The 18,200-nt window shown below is 40.2% G+C and overlaps 1 protein-coding gene across 2 annotated transcripts in view; it reads right to left on the reverse strand.

The window, feature by feature from the left end:
* The window catches only part of fstl5 (follistatin-like 5), a 176,428-nt gene that overhangs the window by 25,770 nt on the left and 132,458 nt on the right, over nt 1-18,200 (reverse strand). For both annotated transcript variants that reach the window (XM_044364657.1, XM_044364656.1), the window contains 2 exons: nt 15,322-15,483; nt 11,264-11,398 (listed from right to left, as the gene is read on the reverse strand). In XM_044364657.1, the coding sequence (XP_044220592.1) occupies nt 11,264-11,398; nt 15,322-15,483 (297 nt within the window). The remainder of the gene's footprint in view (nt 1-11,263; nt 11,399-15,321; nt 15,484-18,200) is intronic.

Genomic DNA, 18,200 nt, shown 5'->3' on the forward strand with positions numbered 1-18,200 from the left:
GCCTCTCTGCACATCCTTACTGTGCTCACCTATTGATCAAGTTTCTGACAGTGCAAGCAGTCTTTCAGGTTTTATATTTTACCCATACATTCTTCAACCAGCAAATTCTCTGGATTTTTAACAGCTTTTTTTGGTTGCATTTAGCAACTCCGTGCTGCATCTTTTGAAGTAGCTTGAAGACTGAAGGCTAACTTCAACAGAAAGTACCTGGCAGTACTATTTACAGTCAGGTAGAGTATACAGGAATGACTGCAGTAGAATTAGAGCTGGAAGCCTTTGGAGGACTGAAGTCTGTATCGTCTCTTTAAGGGGAAAAGTATTCAAAAGACTTAATCCTTGGAGAAAAATCCTTGAGAGTTTTGAGAAAATGTTGGAGTTACTAGACAGAGCTTAAAACATCCAAGCTTGAAAAATATATAAAAATAATAAAAAAGTGTTGTTTCTCATCACAAACAAAAACTGAAATTGGAGAGAAATATCCATCTGTGCAATTGATGTGGAAACACCTACAGCTCAGTTTTTATTATTTCATCCAATAAATAATGGCTTTTAAAATGATCAGATTAATAATGGTGTCTTTTGTTTGTTTTGCTCCATAATATGTACAATTTCATGATATTACATTTTTACAAGAGTTAGGGTGCCACTTGTGGTGACTGCATCTACATCACCCTTGACCTATATGTAACCTTTAAGTTTTATTTACTTGTTTTAAAAATATTATATGAATATTTAACAAATTGCTAACCCTATGTTTGTTTTTGTGTGCATGCTTTGTTCACACTGCTCGTTATATTTTGATTTGATTACTTATTTAAAAATATCAGTAGTCTTATCACCGATATTAGTTCATCGCCCTTTTAGAGAACGCGTCGACAGAAAGATTCATATGCTGTCATGTTGTAACCAGGGCTTAAAGGCGGTAAAAACTTTCCACTGGATTTACAATATTCATCTCACAAAGCCTTCAGCATGAAACTCAGTCGACAGGCGGTGGGCTGCAGACAGTGTGGATAGCGTCACTGCCTGGTTAGAGCCCCTTGTTGCTGACAGCGTGTCCAACACTGTGTGAAAGCCCGCTGTGATGGGGAGGGACACCACTGATGGAAACATGGACGCTATTTTGGCACGAGCTGATCTTCTCTATTCAGAGGATATGGAGCAGACTGCATGGCGGACAGTGTAGAATAAAACGGTTTTGTGAAGACTTTTGGTGTGGAGCGGTGGTTCTCATCCGTGTGCCGTTGAGGCCCTGGAGATTGCAGGGCTTTGTTCCAACCAATTACCTCACCAGAGGATTTCACTGATTAGATCTTCCTCTCTGCCTGAATCTGTGAAATCAGCCAGTGCTGTGTTTGATTGGAACAAAACCCAATGAACTGCTAAATGTCAGAAAATGCTTGCGAAACACTATAAAAGAGTAAAGAATAAAGACAGTGGAGTATGCAGAAGATGGCATAGGATAGAGGAGGTGGTAGAAAGCACAGAAAGAAGCATATGGAGCATAGACAGCACAGTTATTAATTATAAAACAATAGATATTGATTAAAGAGGCAATGATGAAACACCCATAATTTATCTGCAAGGGAGCTGAGAGGGTTACTAATCAGTGACACCAATCCAACAATTATTTGCCAAGTTTGGAAATTTCTACATTTCAAAGTATCATTTTGTGTCATATGTAGACTTTCTTAACTAAAAGAAAAGAAAATTCTTCCAATGGGATGAGATAACCCCATGCAGCTTTCCTTGTTTCAGGAAATATCTTGAAATGAGTCGAGTTAGTTTGACACGCGACAGAGCAATTGGATGTTGGAACCAGAAAATGATGCCTAGTGAAATAATCTCAACTCGTCTGCAGATTTGTCACTTTTTCTTCAATAAATAAGATCTTTAGTCTCCATAATAAACTGACTGAGTGGAGATGTTTTACTGTGCAACACTCAAACTCACTCTCCAGCCCACTACAGTTTCTAGACTCCCTGTTCCTGCTGAGGTACATAAAGGTCATCTATTACTTAATGGACCTTCACTATGAGTCATAAAGCATAAAGTACAGTAAGGAGAATATACTGGAGTCGTGAGTGGAGACCAGAGTAGGATGCAAAGCAGGAATGTACACAGATATTTTGATGGGCAGTTCTGTCCCTATTTCTCACTCTGATGCTGTCTCACTCAACAAGTCCTCCAAACTAAACAAAGTAAACAATAAAGTCTGTGTGTGATTTCCTTCCACTATGATCCATAGAAGTGTTTTGTCTGGTTCTGGATCTGGTTGGGATGGCGTTGCCTGCGACTCAGCTTGTCAAGTTGTTAGTGGCTGGTTTTAGAACGCAGGGCACATCGCCTGTTTCAACAGCCAATCAGCTCGTAGTGAAGTCAGCTGGTCATGTCAGCAATCTGTTGGCTGGTCGAAATAGGAGAGTTTTGGATGGGGGAAAAGAAAGCCTCGACTCTCTTTTTTCATTTTTTTTTCATGTTGTTGCCGTTTCATCAAGGCTAGAAATGCAATGGTAGCAAGTAACTCACTATTACTATCCTCATTCATATTTTAAGATGATACAAATTATATCCAGCCACAAAAAAAAACCTGATAAGCCACCAGATAGAATGGAAGTACGAAGTTGTTGCTATGGAGACGATATAACATCTTGTCTAGTGGCATTGGTGTAAACTGGCAGGTTTTGCAGACCGCCACATTGCAAGTAGTTGTGAGTTTCAACTCATCTTGTCGTGAATCTTTGGTCTGAACTGGGCTTTACATCACAATGACCAAAAACCAGATGCCAGTGAAACCACCATGTTGTGTCCTCTATGCTAATTACCCCTTTAATGAGAACCACTTACGAAAAATGCATACAGTGCAACTTTAGTCTCAGGCAAACATGCAAACTAACCATAACTGCTGAGTTAATCGCCCACATAATGATAAAGACCACCTTATATTGAGATTATCTATGCACAAAGTCAAAAAGAAAGAAAGTTAGACATGGAAAAGTGCAAAGTTCTTCATCAATTCAGTCACTGAAAGAACAAGTGTCACTTAAAACAATAATGTCATCACTCTTTGAAATGGAGTTGGCAGACTTCCTCTAACAATAATAGCTCTACGAATAATTCTATAATTATAATTTCCTTATTTAGTCCAGAAGGATACTTCAGTAAAAGAGGGCAAGGGGGCAGCAGCATGAGCCAGTATACATAGTAATACAGTGCTCTGCAGGTCTCTGATATGAGGCATGAAGTGCAGCATAATGTAGAGTCATAACAAAGTGGGGAGACTAAAGCAACAAAGCCTTGCAGATCCTCTGACACTGCAGAAATAATTGGCACATTGTGAAGGGCAGATATTTATGCCAGTTTAGCGGCAGACTGTCAGAGATGGATGGTGCTCTGCCTGCTGGTGACAGACTTTGTTAAAGAGATCTCAGAATAGTGACTGCTCAGGTTTTCCCAAACAACAAAGTGCTTGGGTAAATTTGAGAGAAAAACAATTCACTTTAGTGCTACGCCTGTGAAGAAAAGGTTCTGACCTTCATGCTCCTTGGTGGTGAATTCATCTAAAGACGATCATTCATGCCTCGCTCATCAAATCATGTTTTTCAGTTCATCTCCTTTAATAATACCTTATTCAGCCCTTTGTCAACTGGTTTAGTTAGTTATTCGGCTCTCTCTTATTTAGGTGCTTGAATGAGAAGCCTGAGGCACGTCATAAACACAATGATTTCACAAAATGTGATCATTACTTTCCACAAAGTCAGATTTCTAAAACATTTCCAAGTATAATCACAATATGTCATTTGAATCTCTGTGTGTTTCAGATCAATGGTGTTAGATCAAGGGTAGTCTGGCGCCACAACATGCCCAACAGCATCAGAATTTCGATGGGATCAGAGTATGGAGCTCTTGGTTGAAAGCAGCCACAATTCGGCTATGCCACTCATTTTAATGATGTGCATATCTTTTTCATGAGCCCAAAGATAATTCATTTAATACTTGTGAACATCGCTGGTTTTCTTGCCAAAGCTAGAGAACCAACAGGACTACAGCTTGAATATGTGGGGAGACAAAACAGTAGCAAATGAAAATAATGAAAAATCTTCTGACTGGAAAAAGATGTTTTTAACTCTTACTATTAACTGTTTGTTGGGTCCTGCGGCATGATGATTATATAGCAAATTACTCATGATCACTGGATTAAGTCCTAATGAGTCAATTATTTTTTTAGAGAAATGCTCATGTCATTAAAGTGTCTAAACATGGTTACACATCTGTGTGTTAGCACGTGATTGTGTTGTGCTTGTGTCCTATTAAATGTATTTTGGAAGTTACATTAATTAGAGACAGAATAATTTTGTAGCTTTAAAAATAGCTTTAAAATGGTTAAGGAAATGTATTATTTTAGACATGATGACGTTTATATATCATGGTTTGGTGTGTTTAGTTCAGATCTACATCAAAAACATTTTTCTCTCCATATTTCTCCCTGTAGCCTCTCAGGATGTCAAACCAGATGCTGTTCTGTAAATGGGTAATAACTGGAGCAATGACTTTACAGAGGCTCTCTGGCCAGAACATGATGCCATATGGAGCTAATGTGGATTTGATGTACTCAAGTCTGTGAGTTTGAATGAGGATTCTGACATGACTGTAATGCATGTGACATAAGTGGGGGACACGGATGCTCTTAACCTGACTATTGATTGATTTTTGGCGCTCTTGGTTGGTTAAGGCCTGCATGAGAACTGACATAGGTGTAAGTAAACAGCATGTTTTTTAGTATTGGCACCAGTATCAAAAATTGCCTGAACATTTCCTGTGATACTATTCTTTATCTTGACCTGGCTGAAGATGTGGATGAAGTGAGTTTGTGCAGTGTGACCTCTGCTATCAATTAACCTACAACCAGTCTTCCTCCCGTCTGAGAGTTATTGCCAGCGAAGGGATGGAGTTCACACGGGCTCTGCACTAATAGTCACTGCTGGTGAAAAACTGAAAGTTTGTGCTTTGCTTCATGTACTAGTGTACGCGTGTTGATGAATATGAACAGCGGAGGTCAGCGAGAGGCCACCAGTCACTGAGGTTCGGAGAGAAGTGAGACGGTGAAACAAGGTAAAAGATCATTGAGGATGAGACATTATTCTGAAAAGGTAAAGCTAGGCCAGCTGCTGTCTATGGTTGGCTAACTGCTTATGTTTCTCGCTCTGTCAGTGAAGGGTATTATTAAAACATAAGTAAATTCTAATGTGATCTCAAGTGTACTGGCTGCATTTGGCATCTGCCTGTGAATGTTTTACAAATGCAGGTTACCTCTGCCTCATCATTACTAGATGTCGTTTCTGGGAGGGTAGCTTATGCAAATGGGTGTACAAGTGTTGTGGCAGGAAAATGAACAGTGAAAAGAGAAGGACAGGCAGGAATAACAATAGTCTTTGAAGCTGGAAATGTTCATACTGTTGCTTTATGAAAAAATACACTGAAGATTTTCCAATGCTGTGTGATCATACAAGTGTTGTTCCTGGATAACCTGAGTGCTGATTCTAACTTAACTGTATTTGGAAGTGCTTGTAGAGCACAGGCTGGGATTAATTGATGGGTGACCTGAAGCAGAATCAGTCTTCCTCGTTCTGTTCTTTGGTCAGGTTACCTTGACCAAGAAGTACTTGCATACAAGGAAACCTTTATTTGGTATTTCATCAAGGGAAAAATTATGAATTTCTGTGTTACCTGGCAACTTTTCTTGAAAATCCAAAAAACAGATAAACTGGACTGATAATGTATTTTTCATGATTTTTTTTTTTCATTATTTCTTTCTTGCTTTATTTTTTTTTCTCATGTTTATTTGTAATTCTAAACAGTATACTGTGTGTTGTCTGTTTTTCTCTGTCTGGCAGCATTGTTTTTGTGGTGGGATGGGGGTAAGTAAAAACATAAAATGTTTATTTCATGTTATTCTGTTTGCTTGTGTGTTTATAAAAAAGATAAATTTGGTTGTCTGTTGTATGTTTTTAGATTTGGACTTGAGAAAAGTCACACTAAAATGTGTGAACTAAATTTGCTTTAATTGATGGAGCTGTCAAAAGGTTTTCATTTTTGAATAAATGCTCAAAATGTTTGGCCATTTTTGCCTTTATTAGACAGTCATAGTGAAGTTGCAAAGAGGAAACAAGGGGAGAGAGATGGGTATGACATTCAACAAAGCTCCCCAGCTAGAACCGATGGTTTTCAGAATTCAAATGTTTGTGAGAAAAAAAAAATATGTGCTGATAATTTCAGTGTGAGATTCACAGAATATGAATGTCTGAATGTTTTGGGTGACAGCAGTGCCACCATTACTGAAGTGTGCCAGCATCCCAACTGAGCATGTGAGCATGGAGCAGCAGGGTGCGTGTAAACTGCAGATGGGTGTTGTTAAAGTAACACATCCAACAACTTTAGCTAAATGAACAGCACTGCATGTTCTAAACATTCATTGGAAGATCATCTGTTTTGCACTAATTATAATGTACCAAGTGCCAATCCACTGGTGTTATTTCTATTTTTTTGTCTGTATTAACAGTGGCTTGGTAAACATATTAATATCCACTAACAAGACAACAATCGCTCAAGTAAAAGCAGCTGCAGTGTACAATCGTTGTGCCTGATAAAGTTTGCTGTGTTAACACAGAACATCACAATACCCAGGAGCAGCTTAGATTCTCCTAGTCTCTCTGCTCTGGCCTAAACACTGATGTACTGACGGCAGCTGGCAGATTTCCCAGAACATATCACCCAGCCGCCCCCTTATTGGAGAGCCCAATATAAATATCTGTCCATCTCCAGTGGCTAATCAAATGCCAAGATAATGCAAATAACAAGAGAGGGTCAAAACTCAAACCTGTACCCTTCTCACAGATTTAATGAGTTTTGTGTTTGTTTGTTTCACCTTCTTACATGAGCAGTTGCTCAGCCATAAACAAAGCTGCACTCCAACATTAGTCTGTTTTTCTCCTATACACCAATATTGAAGTGATCTGCTCTCTTGCATTTGGAAAAAAAAAAAAAAAAAGAATCAATTGTATTTGTTAGATATTTTGACACTTAAACAAATCTAAAATTAATTTGAGCAAATTTTATCATACCAAGTTTCTCCTAATTATCTATAAACTGATGTAAATTTATTTCACACATTGAAAAACAATAAAGTGATTATAAAAGTGTAAACATCGACAGTCGTGAGTATTTTTCTGCGCATTGACAACCCCTTGAGACTGAGTAGACACAATTTGCTCAATAGTTTATGATCTACTTTCTTTCACACCTCACTTTCCCTGTTACCTCACACACACACACACACACACACACACACACACACTCAACTGTAAAGTACTTTGTGATGGACCTGTTAAAAGCACTTTAGACTACTGTAGCACTTTAGAAATAAATTTGACTTGACTTGACCTTTTGTGACTATTAAACTAATTACACTTATAAAGCTGAGCAATCTGATAATCTGTCTCTTCTTTGTCCTATGCTTCTTTTGTGTGATTTTTATGTGACGTTGACAGAGCTGGTAGGGTGCTGTGAGTGCATGAAACATGTCTGGTTTGAATTTTACTGACTTATCTACTTATGGCTAATGTAGCAAGGAGATTCTCATATTACTCCTACTTATACCTGTCTAGACCCTTCCCAGCCACTTTTACCTGGCTGGTCACGGCCACATTTTGTCACTTCTTCCTTTCTGCTTAGCTGTCACTTTCCATCTTCACGACGCCATTCAACTGGCAGATAGGGGGTTTGAATTTCTATTTGAAGTATGTGTAGTGCGCTATCCTACTTTGTGTTAAACTACCAGTTGTATATTTGAATTTATAGTACCAATGCAAATGCCAAGTACACATAACCCCAGCAGTGAGCATCCAGAGTTGTGGAAAACGGGGTAGATCCCACCTGTAGAGGTAGACGCTGTTATTTTTGTATTGATCTTTACCAAAAATGACAAGTTTCTTTACGATATAGGTGTCCAGTGAGGGGGCATTTGAGCTGTGCCATATTTGGCAGGTGTGACCATAGTAGAGGTAAGATTAAACAATTTAGTATCTACTCTATTGAAGGCCACCCCAGGAAATTTGATATATTTTTTTATAACTTTTCTTTTCTTTATTTTTAGGATAGTTTGCTACTATTTTGTCTACAGCTTGTTTTGCCCTTTGTTTTTTTTTTTTTTTTTGCTTAATTCTATCTTCTTCTATTTTGTCTCTTATGGTTTAGCATATTTTTAACTTATTTTTGGCATTGTTTATTTCTGTTTTGTGAGACGAACCCACTGTGACCTTTCGATCCTTTTAAATGTACTAATGCCGTCTCTGCACTCAAAATTCCTGGAAATAACTCTGAAATAACTCAATTACAAAAGGTGAATTACATTAAATTCAATGCCAATTAACAGCATTTTTCAGCTGTGAAAGAAGTCTGAAAATCCGCTCTTTGATATGCAATTTTCAAAGCCACATGAGATAACAAACGGATCTCCAAAGAGACCAAATCACTTGTGATCAAAACTGCAGGTGCATCAATCCAAAAAACCACAAAACTATTTAATATGTCAAGGAAACCATGACAGAAAATCACAGCAACATATGCTACACAAAGCAAATTGCAATGACAAAGAATAACAGCAGGGTAGATAAATTATGTAGGGGGTTGAAAAATACAGTTTAACTCCATATCAAACATGTATGAACCATCTTTGTAGTTTTCATGAGCTATTTACATACGTTATTTGATGATTCCATTTAGTTCACGAGGGAGTTTTTTGAAGGCTTGTGACTGTTAAACCTGTAAAGCTGGAAAATCTGATCTTAGTCCCCTTTCTGTTTCTCTCTTATCCCAAACACAGATTCTGAAGGTTCAGGATAAATCTGGCAAGAATTCACTGTTACTTGTATTGTCAAAAAAAATCCACTGAAAAGACTAAAACCATCAGTGATTTGATTCTATATAGTATGATATTGTTTATTAGTTACTGTATAGTTTATTCTCCTTTGCCATAGAGGTCCTTGTTAAATAAACTATTAAAAAACATTAATGAGCCACACCATGGCCACTGGGTGACATGGTCATTGCCATGAACACGGCCATTATAGTTTATTTTGAGTTGATCCCACATACTACATCTAAATAAATACATGCTCGCCAATCTGAGGCTTAAAAGAGTCTGAAATAAATGCACTATTTACTCCTGTTTGAGTAACATTTGCTACAAACTACAGTGCCCAGCTGTAGTAGGAAATTATTTAGTTTTTTATTGAGGAAGTAAGTATATATTCATGACTTGTTTTGTAAGTCTTCAGTAGTAACAAATGGACTTGGGGCTGAGAGCCACAAAATATTGAAAAACTGAAAATGATTCAGCAACTATTTTGGCAATCAAAAATTAGGATGTCACATCAGACATTCATCAAGCACTAATGTGAAACATTTTTCTGATTCCAGCTTCTTCAATGTGATGATCAGCTGCTTTTTGGACTGCTCAGACAAAACAATACAACTTTACCAACATCACCTTAGGCTTTGGGAAATTAAACTGGGCATGTTTTGTTTTTTTTGTTTGTTTGTTTTTAGCATTTTTTTTAGCATTTTTTTCTCCATTAATCAGTTAAAAAAACATTAGCTGGTTTTGTCTTTTCATGTGATTTGTCGACAGACATAGGGATGATATTTTGAAATAAAAATCTTCTATGCTAAAAATCACTAATATCAAGACGTCATTTAATTCAACACGCCTTAATTGCCATTGGAATAAAGTTTGTAAACTCTACAAAACAACTAATCTCAAGACTCCCTCCTGAATGAAGTGACTTGTCAGGATGTTTATTTTTAGGAGCAGAGGTGGTGGTTTCAGTGTTTGAGGGCTGCTAATGGTATTTGCTGATGCCCCACATTAGCCTCAGGCTCAGCCAATCCAAGGAAGAAAAAAAGTCAGCTCCCATTTGCTTACTTAACTAGTTTCTGAATACAGGGTGGCATTCTTATGCTAAAACTAGAGTGGGTCAATTATGCAGTCAGTCCGATATTCAGGCCAGACAACAGTGCAGTAAAGTCTATTTTTTTCTCTCCTTTTTCGTAATGTATAGTGCAGCCACATCTGGCTGTCTGCTGACATCCCTTTGAACTGCCGTCCTGTGGGGTTGCTCACTATAAAAAGGGTCTACAATATCCAACTCCTAGCACCATTTTGGCCCACGTTAGAGCTTCAAAAGCTTCAAAGCACACAAGTGACTTCTGACCTTGCCGAGCATGATCCTCTGATGCGTGACAGGCTGGGTGGAGGAAGTGCCGTACCGCTGGGATGACATCTAAACATGTCAGGTCTGGCAGAGGTGTGGGACCGTGCACGGGGGATGTGTGATGAGACTGCAAAGTTGCTGCATGTGCTGTTTGGGAAGCCTAATTACCCACAGGAAAGTACAACGCACTAACAACTGGTCTTGAGCCCCAAAGACAGATTCTGACATTTCTGAAAAGGTGAAGTTAATTACTATAGGAGACTATATTCCTGGGGACAAGAGGAAATTGTTTGTGTCAAAAAGTGCTTTCAAACTTGAATATGAAGGTTACTTGTGTTAAACCTGATGTTACTGACCGCTGACTATGAATTCCAAATATCATCTTAAGCATTAAATATTCTTCCAAATAATTGCTGCGCTGAGCATCATCTAGAGAAGAAATTTTGGAAGCAACAATTGATTTATTTAAATTTTAGTTGATAAATTGATTGAAGACAAAATTATCAACAATTTTGATAATAGACTAATCTTAAGTCATTTGTCCAGCAAAAATGCGTGAAAGTGACAAATGTGACAAATTTCTTTGTTTTATATAATTGAAAATTCAATTTTTCTAAGTTTGGACTGTTTGCAATTTTCCACAATGTTTTGACATTTTGTAGACTAAATTATGAATCAATTATTTGAAATAATTGATTATAAAGAAAATAATCATGAGTTGCAGCCCTAGTGTGCCAGAATAAAGACGATGAAATATGAAAGGCAAAAAATGTCTTCCTGAGTGGATGAAGGGGTGCATGAACATTTGGTTCTGCTTCCAAACCAGGAAACAAGGTGAATATAGATGGTATCACCATTACTTCCCTTGCAGAGGTTCTATCATTGCATTAAAGGATATAAACTATTAAGAACTAACAGGCTAAATTATTAAGAGCTCCATTTGCATCATCGCTTGAATAAAAGCAGAGACTGACATCATGACTTATACATACAAGTTTTGCGCGCAGAGTCTTCCACAAATAGCGAAGAGATGTCCTCGTCGACACCAGCATCATTTTTGGCGATGCAGGTATAGGCGCCGGTGTCCTCAAAGTGCACATTGCTGATGTGCACCTCGCTTCCATTAGCTTTGAGGAACAACAGAGGGAACAGACACAAAGACAGTTTGCCTTCCAGAAAGAGATAAAAGATGACTTCTGTGCTACCATCCTCTGCTACCATTACTCTGTTACATAACCATTCTCTAACATGTTGGGAAGGAGGCTGAGAGGTTTGTTTCAGGGAGAAATCAAAAAGGTAGGAGTTCAAAGTAAGAATGTGGCACAGGTCTGCCACATGCTGTGTTTCTGTGAGCACTGGGACAATTTCTGGTTTAGCATTTTTGTGTACAAAAACTCCTACTATTTATTGTGAGAACTAGAAGGAACTTGAAAATGTTTACTTCACAATATTTTATGCTATGGCTTGACAAGTAATGAGATCTACAGAAGTTAAACAAACCAAACAGCCAACAGCCAATTATCTTTAACTGGTCATACTGTAATTCAACAGGATGCAAACATATCAGAAGCAAACCAACATGAGAAAGGAAATACATGCACTGATGTTAGAAAAAAAACATTGTCATATTTGTTGTAATCCAGGTGAATCTATTAATATTGATAAGAATTTTAGGTCATAATCCATAGCCCTATTTTTACATATAAAATGATGAAAAAAATAAATGAACAGACGGGTGACAAATTAAAGTAAAAACCAACATAAAGTGTCTTAGTCAGGTTGTTGGGCCACCACATGACGCCAGAACAGCTTGAATGTGCCTTGGCACTGATTCTACAAGACTCTGAACTCTACTGGAGGGATGAACATCATTCTTCAAAAAGATATTCCCTCATTTGGTGTTTTGATGATGGTGGTGGAGAGCCCTGTCTAACACAGTCCAAAATCTCCCATAGATGTTCAATTGAGTTGAGATGTGGTGACTGCAAAGGCCATAGCATATGATTCACATCATTTTCATGCTCATCAAACCATTCAGAGACCCCCCGTGCCCCATGGATGGGGGCATTGTCATCCTGGAAGAGATCACTCCCATCAGGATAGAAATATTTCATCATACGATAACGGTGATCACTCAGAACTACTGTAAATTGAGTTTGCAGTGACCCTTTCCTCTAAGCGTACAAGTGGACCCAAACCAGCAAAATGCCCCCCACAGCATAACAGAGCCGTCATATCCCCTCACTGTAGGGGTCAAGCATTCAGACCTGTTTTGGTTTTTCCTTTAATTTGTCACCCATCTGTATTATTATCAGCTGTAGCAGTATTAGTAAATATTTGTAAAGGTAATATAAATATAAATGTCATAAAACATAGTTAAATTAACTCTAACTGCAACAGTAGCAGCAATTGTAGTAAGAGTAGTTGTAGCTGAGAAGAGAATGAAGAATGAAGGTTATGACATTGTAAGTTCTAAAAACGCAGGTGTAGCCGTCTACTGGATTCTATGGGTAATACTCTCCTCCAATCACATGCGGACAATCGCCTTCTGAAATTTGCATGTACATAGCCAGCCAATCAGAAAGCATCTACTGATTCCATGTGTCCCACGCAGTATGAAACGCAGCACCTTGCTGCAGTTCCCATCTACTTCAGTGGCAGGGTCCATAGGTAGAGGGGATTTGCCTGTGCTTACAGAACTAGGGTAACAATATCGTAACCTTAGTTCTATCTCACACAGTTTCCACCCTCTACTGGACTGTATGGGTACAATAGATGAAGCCTGATGAATGTTCGGCCTGCTGCAACATGTCATTGGACTGCTTCATTGAGCCTGATCAGCTATAAGTTAGTCGCCAAAGTAGGGGGCCCAACCCAGACCAGTTAACATGGACATGAGGTGGGTGAAAATATGGCCTAACCTGGCAGGGGTCATAGGTCATACACCAAACACCCTGCACACCCCATTCCCTGTGTGGAATATTCTTGGACCAGAGTGGGGGGTGCTGCCTGCCTGTAGGCTAGGGAGATGCACTCACACAGCCAACAAGCTAGGAGCTTCTTGGATAGGGCTTTACCAGCTACTCTATCTCCATAGCACATGAACAGCTGTTCAGTGCACTGGAAGGGGGCATGTGTTCAACATAATTGCAGAATTGCACATTCTGGGCATAAGACGTGCCATTTTGGCTCCCTGGCATCCCCATAGGATGGAGGACAAAATGCATCTAGCTGAATAGTTCTCAACCTAAATGAACTCCTTATGTTCTTAGAAACAAAGGAGGGGTTTGGTCTGAGAGAAGCACCACTGTGGTCACCACAAAGCAGATGTCAGGGCACACCATTCGCTCACTCTCTTAGCCGAGATCAGCGCAAGCAGCAAAGCTATCTTGAATGACAACGCCTTCAGAGAGGAGCACACCAGAGGCTCAGAGGGATCACTAACTAAGGCCTCGAGCACCAAGGGCAGTTCCCATTGAGACAAGGAGGGGAAAGAGGAGGAAAGGCATAAAGCAGCCTCCTTGGCCATCGAGCATGTGCAAACCTGTCCACCCCCAAGTGCCCCCAATAATGCAGGTCCTCTTGCACTGATGCAATTGGGAATGTTCACCCAGCAGTGCTTGAGCCTCTTGGGATCCAAATGCAGGCTGGTGAACCACTGTTACAGGTGATGCATATACAGGAGCCCCATTGGAACAACTGGATGGCCTGCCGCCACGAGCCCCAATACCTGCATGACAGTCAAAACTGCTTGTACTTGTAGGCTATCCCCTGGAAGGTGAAATGCAGGAACTTCCTGTATTTTGGTGCCAAAATGGGTCTGAAACCTCCTGTCTTCTTGGGAACCAGGAAGTACACGGAGTAAAACCCCCTCTGTCTGTCATGAGTGGGAACGATAAAGACAGCCTGTTTCAGTAAGAGGTCCTGGATCTCCTGAGCCGGATGCGTTTCTTTTTCACCACATCGTGCCTAAAATAGCGCTCATGGATGAGCTCAACCTTGATCTTTTTTTGGGTAGCACAGCCTGCAGCTGAATGAGGCCACCTGCCGTCTGCTTCTCTGACAGAGGGAAGAGAGGCAGACTATTAAAACATTTTCATCAAATTGCACACACAGCGAACATGAACATGAATAGTGGTGGGAGGGGGGGCGGGGGGGCTGTTGAACATAGCCCTTGCCGATATGACTCTCCCTTCCGCTGACAGTCATTTCAGCACCACTGACTTTCCTCATGCATATACTAGCTTCTGTGGGGGGTCTGTCAGCGCTCTTCACTCCAGCATAGGCCCACCATTGTGGGGGGTCGGTGCTGCAGTGTCTCAGGCAAGGTGGTCTGGGAGGTGGCTGAAGCAGCAAGCGCTGATGGTGCTCTGCCCTGCCTGCACACTCTCCTCTTTGCTGTGGCATTGCAGCAATGCACCTCATCTCCTCTTTTGCTAGAAGAAGGTGTGAGTGGCAGATGATAGCTAAGCTGCACCTTCTCCTCTTTCAGCTTCTTGAAGCACTGAGCAAAAGATGAAATGTACCCGAAAAGCCTGTCTGGAACTATGGGAGCTCCCAGGAGTTCTTCTCTGTAGAGTGGTGGGTCCCGACCCCACATAACATGAGCCCACTGTGCCAGTAACAACACCCAGAATAAGGTTATTAATCTGGCCGTTGGTGTCATCCTGTTCTGCTGGGGGGGTGGGGGTCTTGCTACTAGTGGCTCCCTTCAGGCACTTTGACACACTGCCAAATGTCTGGGAGAAGATGTCCAGGAAAAATGTCTCTTCAGTCGTCATTGAAGAGAAGAGGATCTGAACTGCAGTGAGGAGCTGCCTTTTATACTGTGTGGGACACACAGAATCAGTAGGCCCGGCTACGTACATGCAAATTTCAGTGGGTGATTGTGTGTGTGTGATTGGAGGAGAGTATTACCCATAGAGTCCAGTAGAGGGCGGGGCCTATGTGAGATAGGACAGTTGTAAAAAATAGTAATAGCAGTAGTACTATTGGAGGAAAAATGTACAAGTGTACATGCAATGAACAGTAAACTCTGACTCTTTTTTACCTTGAAGGGTGAGCTGTTTGGACAGCTTGGTTGTGATGTCCATGCCGTTCTTCAGCCAGGCCAGCTGGGGGCTGGGGATTCCCTCAGCATGGCAGCGCAGGCTGGCAGTGACGCCTGGCTCCCTCGCTTGGCTCTCTGGGTACACTCGGATAACAGGAGGGACTGGAACATGGTGAAAAAGAGGAGGAGACTGTTGAGATGGAGAACTGAATAAAAGCAGACCACTGTTGTTTACATAAATACCACTTGATAAGATAACTTTATTGTATCTCACAAAGCAACCAAAATTCTTTTTTTTACAAGGCTAATCAACAAAAAAAATAATGCACATTTAAAAACACATTTACACACACACACACACACAGAATAGGACTCAAACTACAACTGACAAGAACAGTGTTAAACAGGTAGTATTTTTGGGGGATGAGAGGGATCCTGATTGATCAGAGTGGTTTTCCTGATCACTAACCAGGTGTACAGCTCAGATAGGGGAGTTTGGGGTGAACCAATTATTTTGCCGGCCTGATTAGTTATGTGGGAGAGTTCTGTTTTGTGTTTGGTGGTGAGGGCGTTGCACGAGGATGAAATGTTGAAGGTAAATATATCTCTATATGAAGCAAGGAATATCTGTCTCACTGTCTGTCTGTCTGTCTGTCTGTATGTTGGTCATTTGCATATCTTGAAAACTGAGCGGAAATATGTACAGCTTGACTCTACCATTGCAACCCACATTGTGGTGGGATTACATCCAAAGTGATAATGACCTGAAAAAGTTTAAGAGACTTAAGCTGTACTATTGAACTGTGTACGTTGACTGTGAATGAAACATGTACGTTCAAGACTTACTGCAGGATGTCTTAGACACGTTTTGAACAGGCACTGCAGTTCATCTAACTAAAAAGCAAAAAATCTCTGTCTATCTGTCTATCTGTCTGTCTGTATGTATGTATGTATGTTTGCATATCTCGAGAACTGTTCACCCGATCAACTTCACACTCGGCAGGTGTATTCCTGGGGACCCAAGAACATGCAGTGTCAAAAGCAATTTGGACACATGACACATTATATATTAATAATCTTTGAACAAACAAGTGAACAGTGAGCTGCTCAGCTCCGTGTCTGAGAGCAGTGGGGGCTGTTTGATTAAACACCGTCACATCATAGCGGGGCGGGGTTTCTGGGCTCTGACTTGATGAGCGAGACAAAGGTACACACCCTGCTCAGTTAAACTGTCCAAGAGAGAAGAATGAGCATACATAGGAGAAAAAACCAGAGGTGGAGGCAGTAAAACTGGCCAATAGGAGCACAGAAACATTTTGATTGGCAGCAGAATCAACCAGTGGAAGGCCATAAACCGATACGGTTCAAGCTCTGTTTAGTCTCAGTGGTGAAGTTTCTGTTTGGATTTAAACTGTTTAATTCATTCATTCATTCATTATTGTTTTAATAGATAGGTTTGTCAGTTGATACATACATATGCGGTTCTCGAGAAATAATGATCAATTGGCCCATTCTGAACAGATACATTTTGAATGGGCAGTACACTAGTAGATTCAATTAGTGTCCTGTAAACCAGGGTTAAAATGTCCTTGCTGACATTAAAAGTCCGAAGGCAGGACTGAGGCAACCTTATTGAACGAGAAGTTTTAGAGAAGAGGCCAAGTCCTGTGAACTTGTGGTCTGGCATTAGCATACACTATCAATAGGATCAAGTATATTGCAGCATTGCTTTTAGATAAGGTTAACGTGCTCTGTGAAGCTAAACAAATCAGATAGATAAATAAGGGAGAGAACCTCTGTTCGGACGTTATCGATTTGGCTTTGTAGTCATTGATTTTATGTAACCTTTTGTCAGCAAGGAGATGAGAGGATAGAAGAAGAGAAAACAAAAACGTTTTAAGAGAGAAAAGACACAGACTAAATGTCGCTCCCTTTGGCAAACTGTTCCAAAAGCTGACTTTACACATTTCTTCACATTGTGCCACTGTCATGCTGGAGTTTCACTTCTTTACCCTACCCTGAAGCAAAAACAAACAAAAACACTCCTACATACTGTACTTCCAAGAACCATAAATCAACATAAATCAATAACACACACAAATACATTAATAATATGTATTTATGCATTGGCTGAGAATATGCCACAGTTTTGCTCTACACCCAGGGGCTAATTTGTTAGTCTTGCTCCACAAAACATGGAAAATATCAAAAGAATGAATTTGAATAATCCTTAAAAGGAAAGACACCTTCTGTCAAAAGCATAACAATGATAAAACCTTTCAAAAGGATAGTAACCTCTGTGAAGAGACTGACCTACGGAGATGGTGACTGAAACTCAGCCAGTGACAATGAAGTGTTTACAGGGGCACCATAAAAAGCAGCATGATTCATTCCACAACAGCTTGTCACATATAAGGATGTCAACTTGGCAGTGTTTTAAGTGAGAAGGAGTGAGGAGGTGAGGAGAGCTGGCTCTGTGATTGGAGCAGAGCTGGATTCCCTTATGTCAGTTACAGAGAGAAGGACCTTAAATAAACTTTTGTCCATCATGGACAATGCACACCACCCTCTGCATAGAACACTCACTGAGCAGAGGAGTATGTTCAGTGACAGACTGCTGTCTCAGTCCTGCTCAACAGACAGGAAGTCTTTTGTCCCCCAGGCCATATGGCTGTTCAACTCCTCCCAGCAATGGTGGGGCGAAATTGACTATTAGGCGTGATGTCGCCTCTCCGTTGCTACCCATGCTCACCTGCTGCTAGACTGTTGGTTACTGGCTATGAGTCTTACACACAATTTCTATTTATATTTGTTCACATATTTATCTCCAATTTGTATTTTATATCAGTTACAGTAATTATTATTCTTGCAATGTTAAT

The sequence above is a fragment of the Thunnus albacares genome, chromosome 10, assembly GCF_914725855.1.
Source record: "Thunnus albacares chromosome 10, fThuAlb1.1, whole genome shotgun sequence".
Lineage (NCBI taxonomy): Eukaryota > Metazoa > Chordata > Actinopteri > Scombriformes > Scombridae > Thunnus > Thunnus albacares.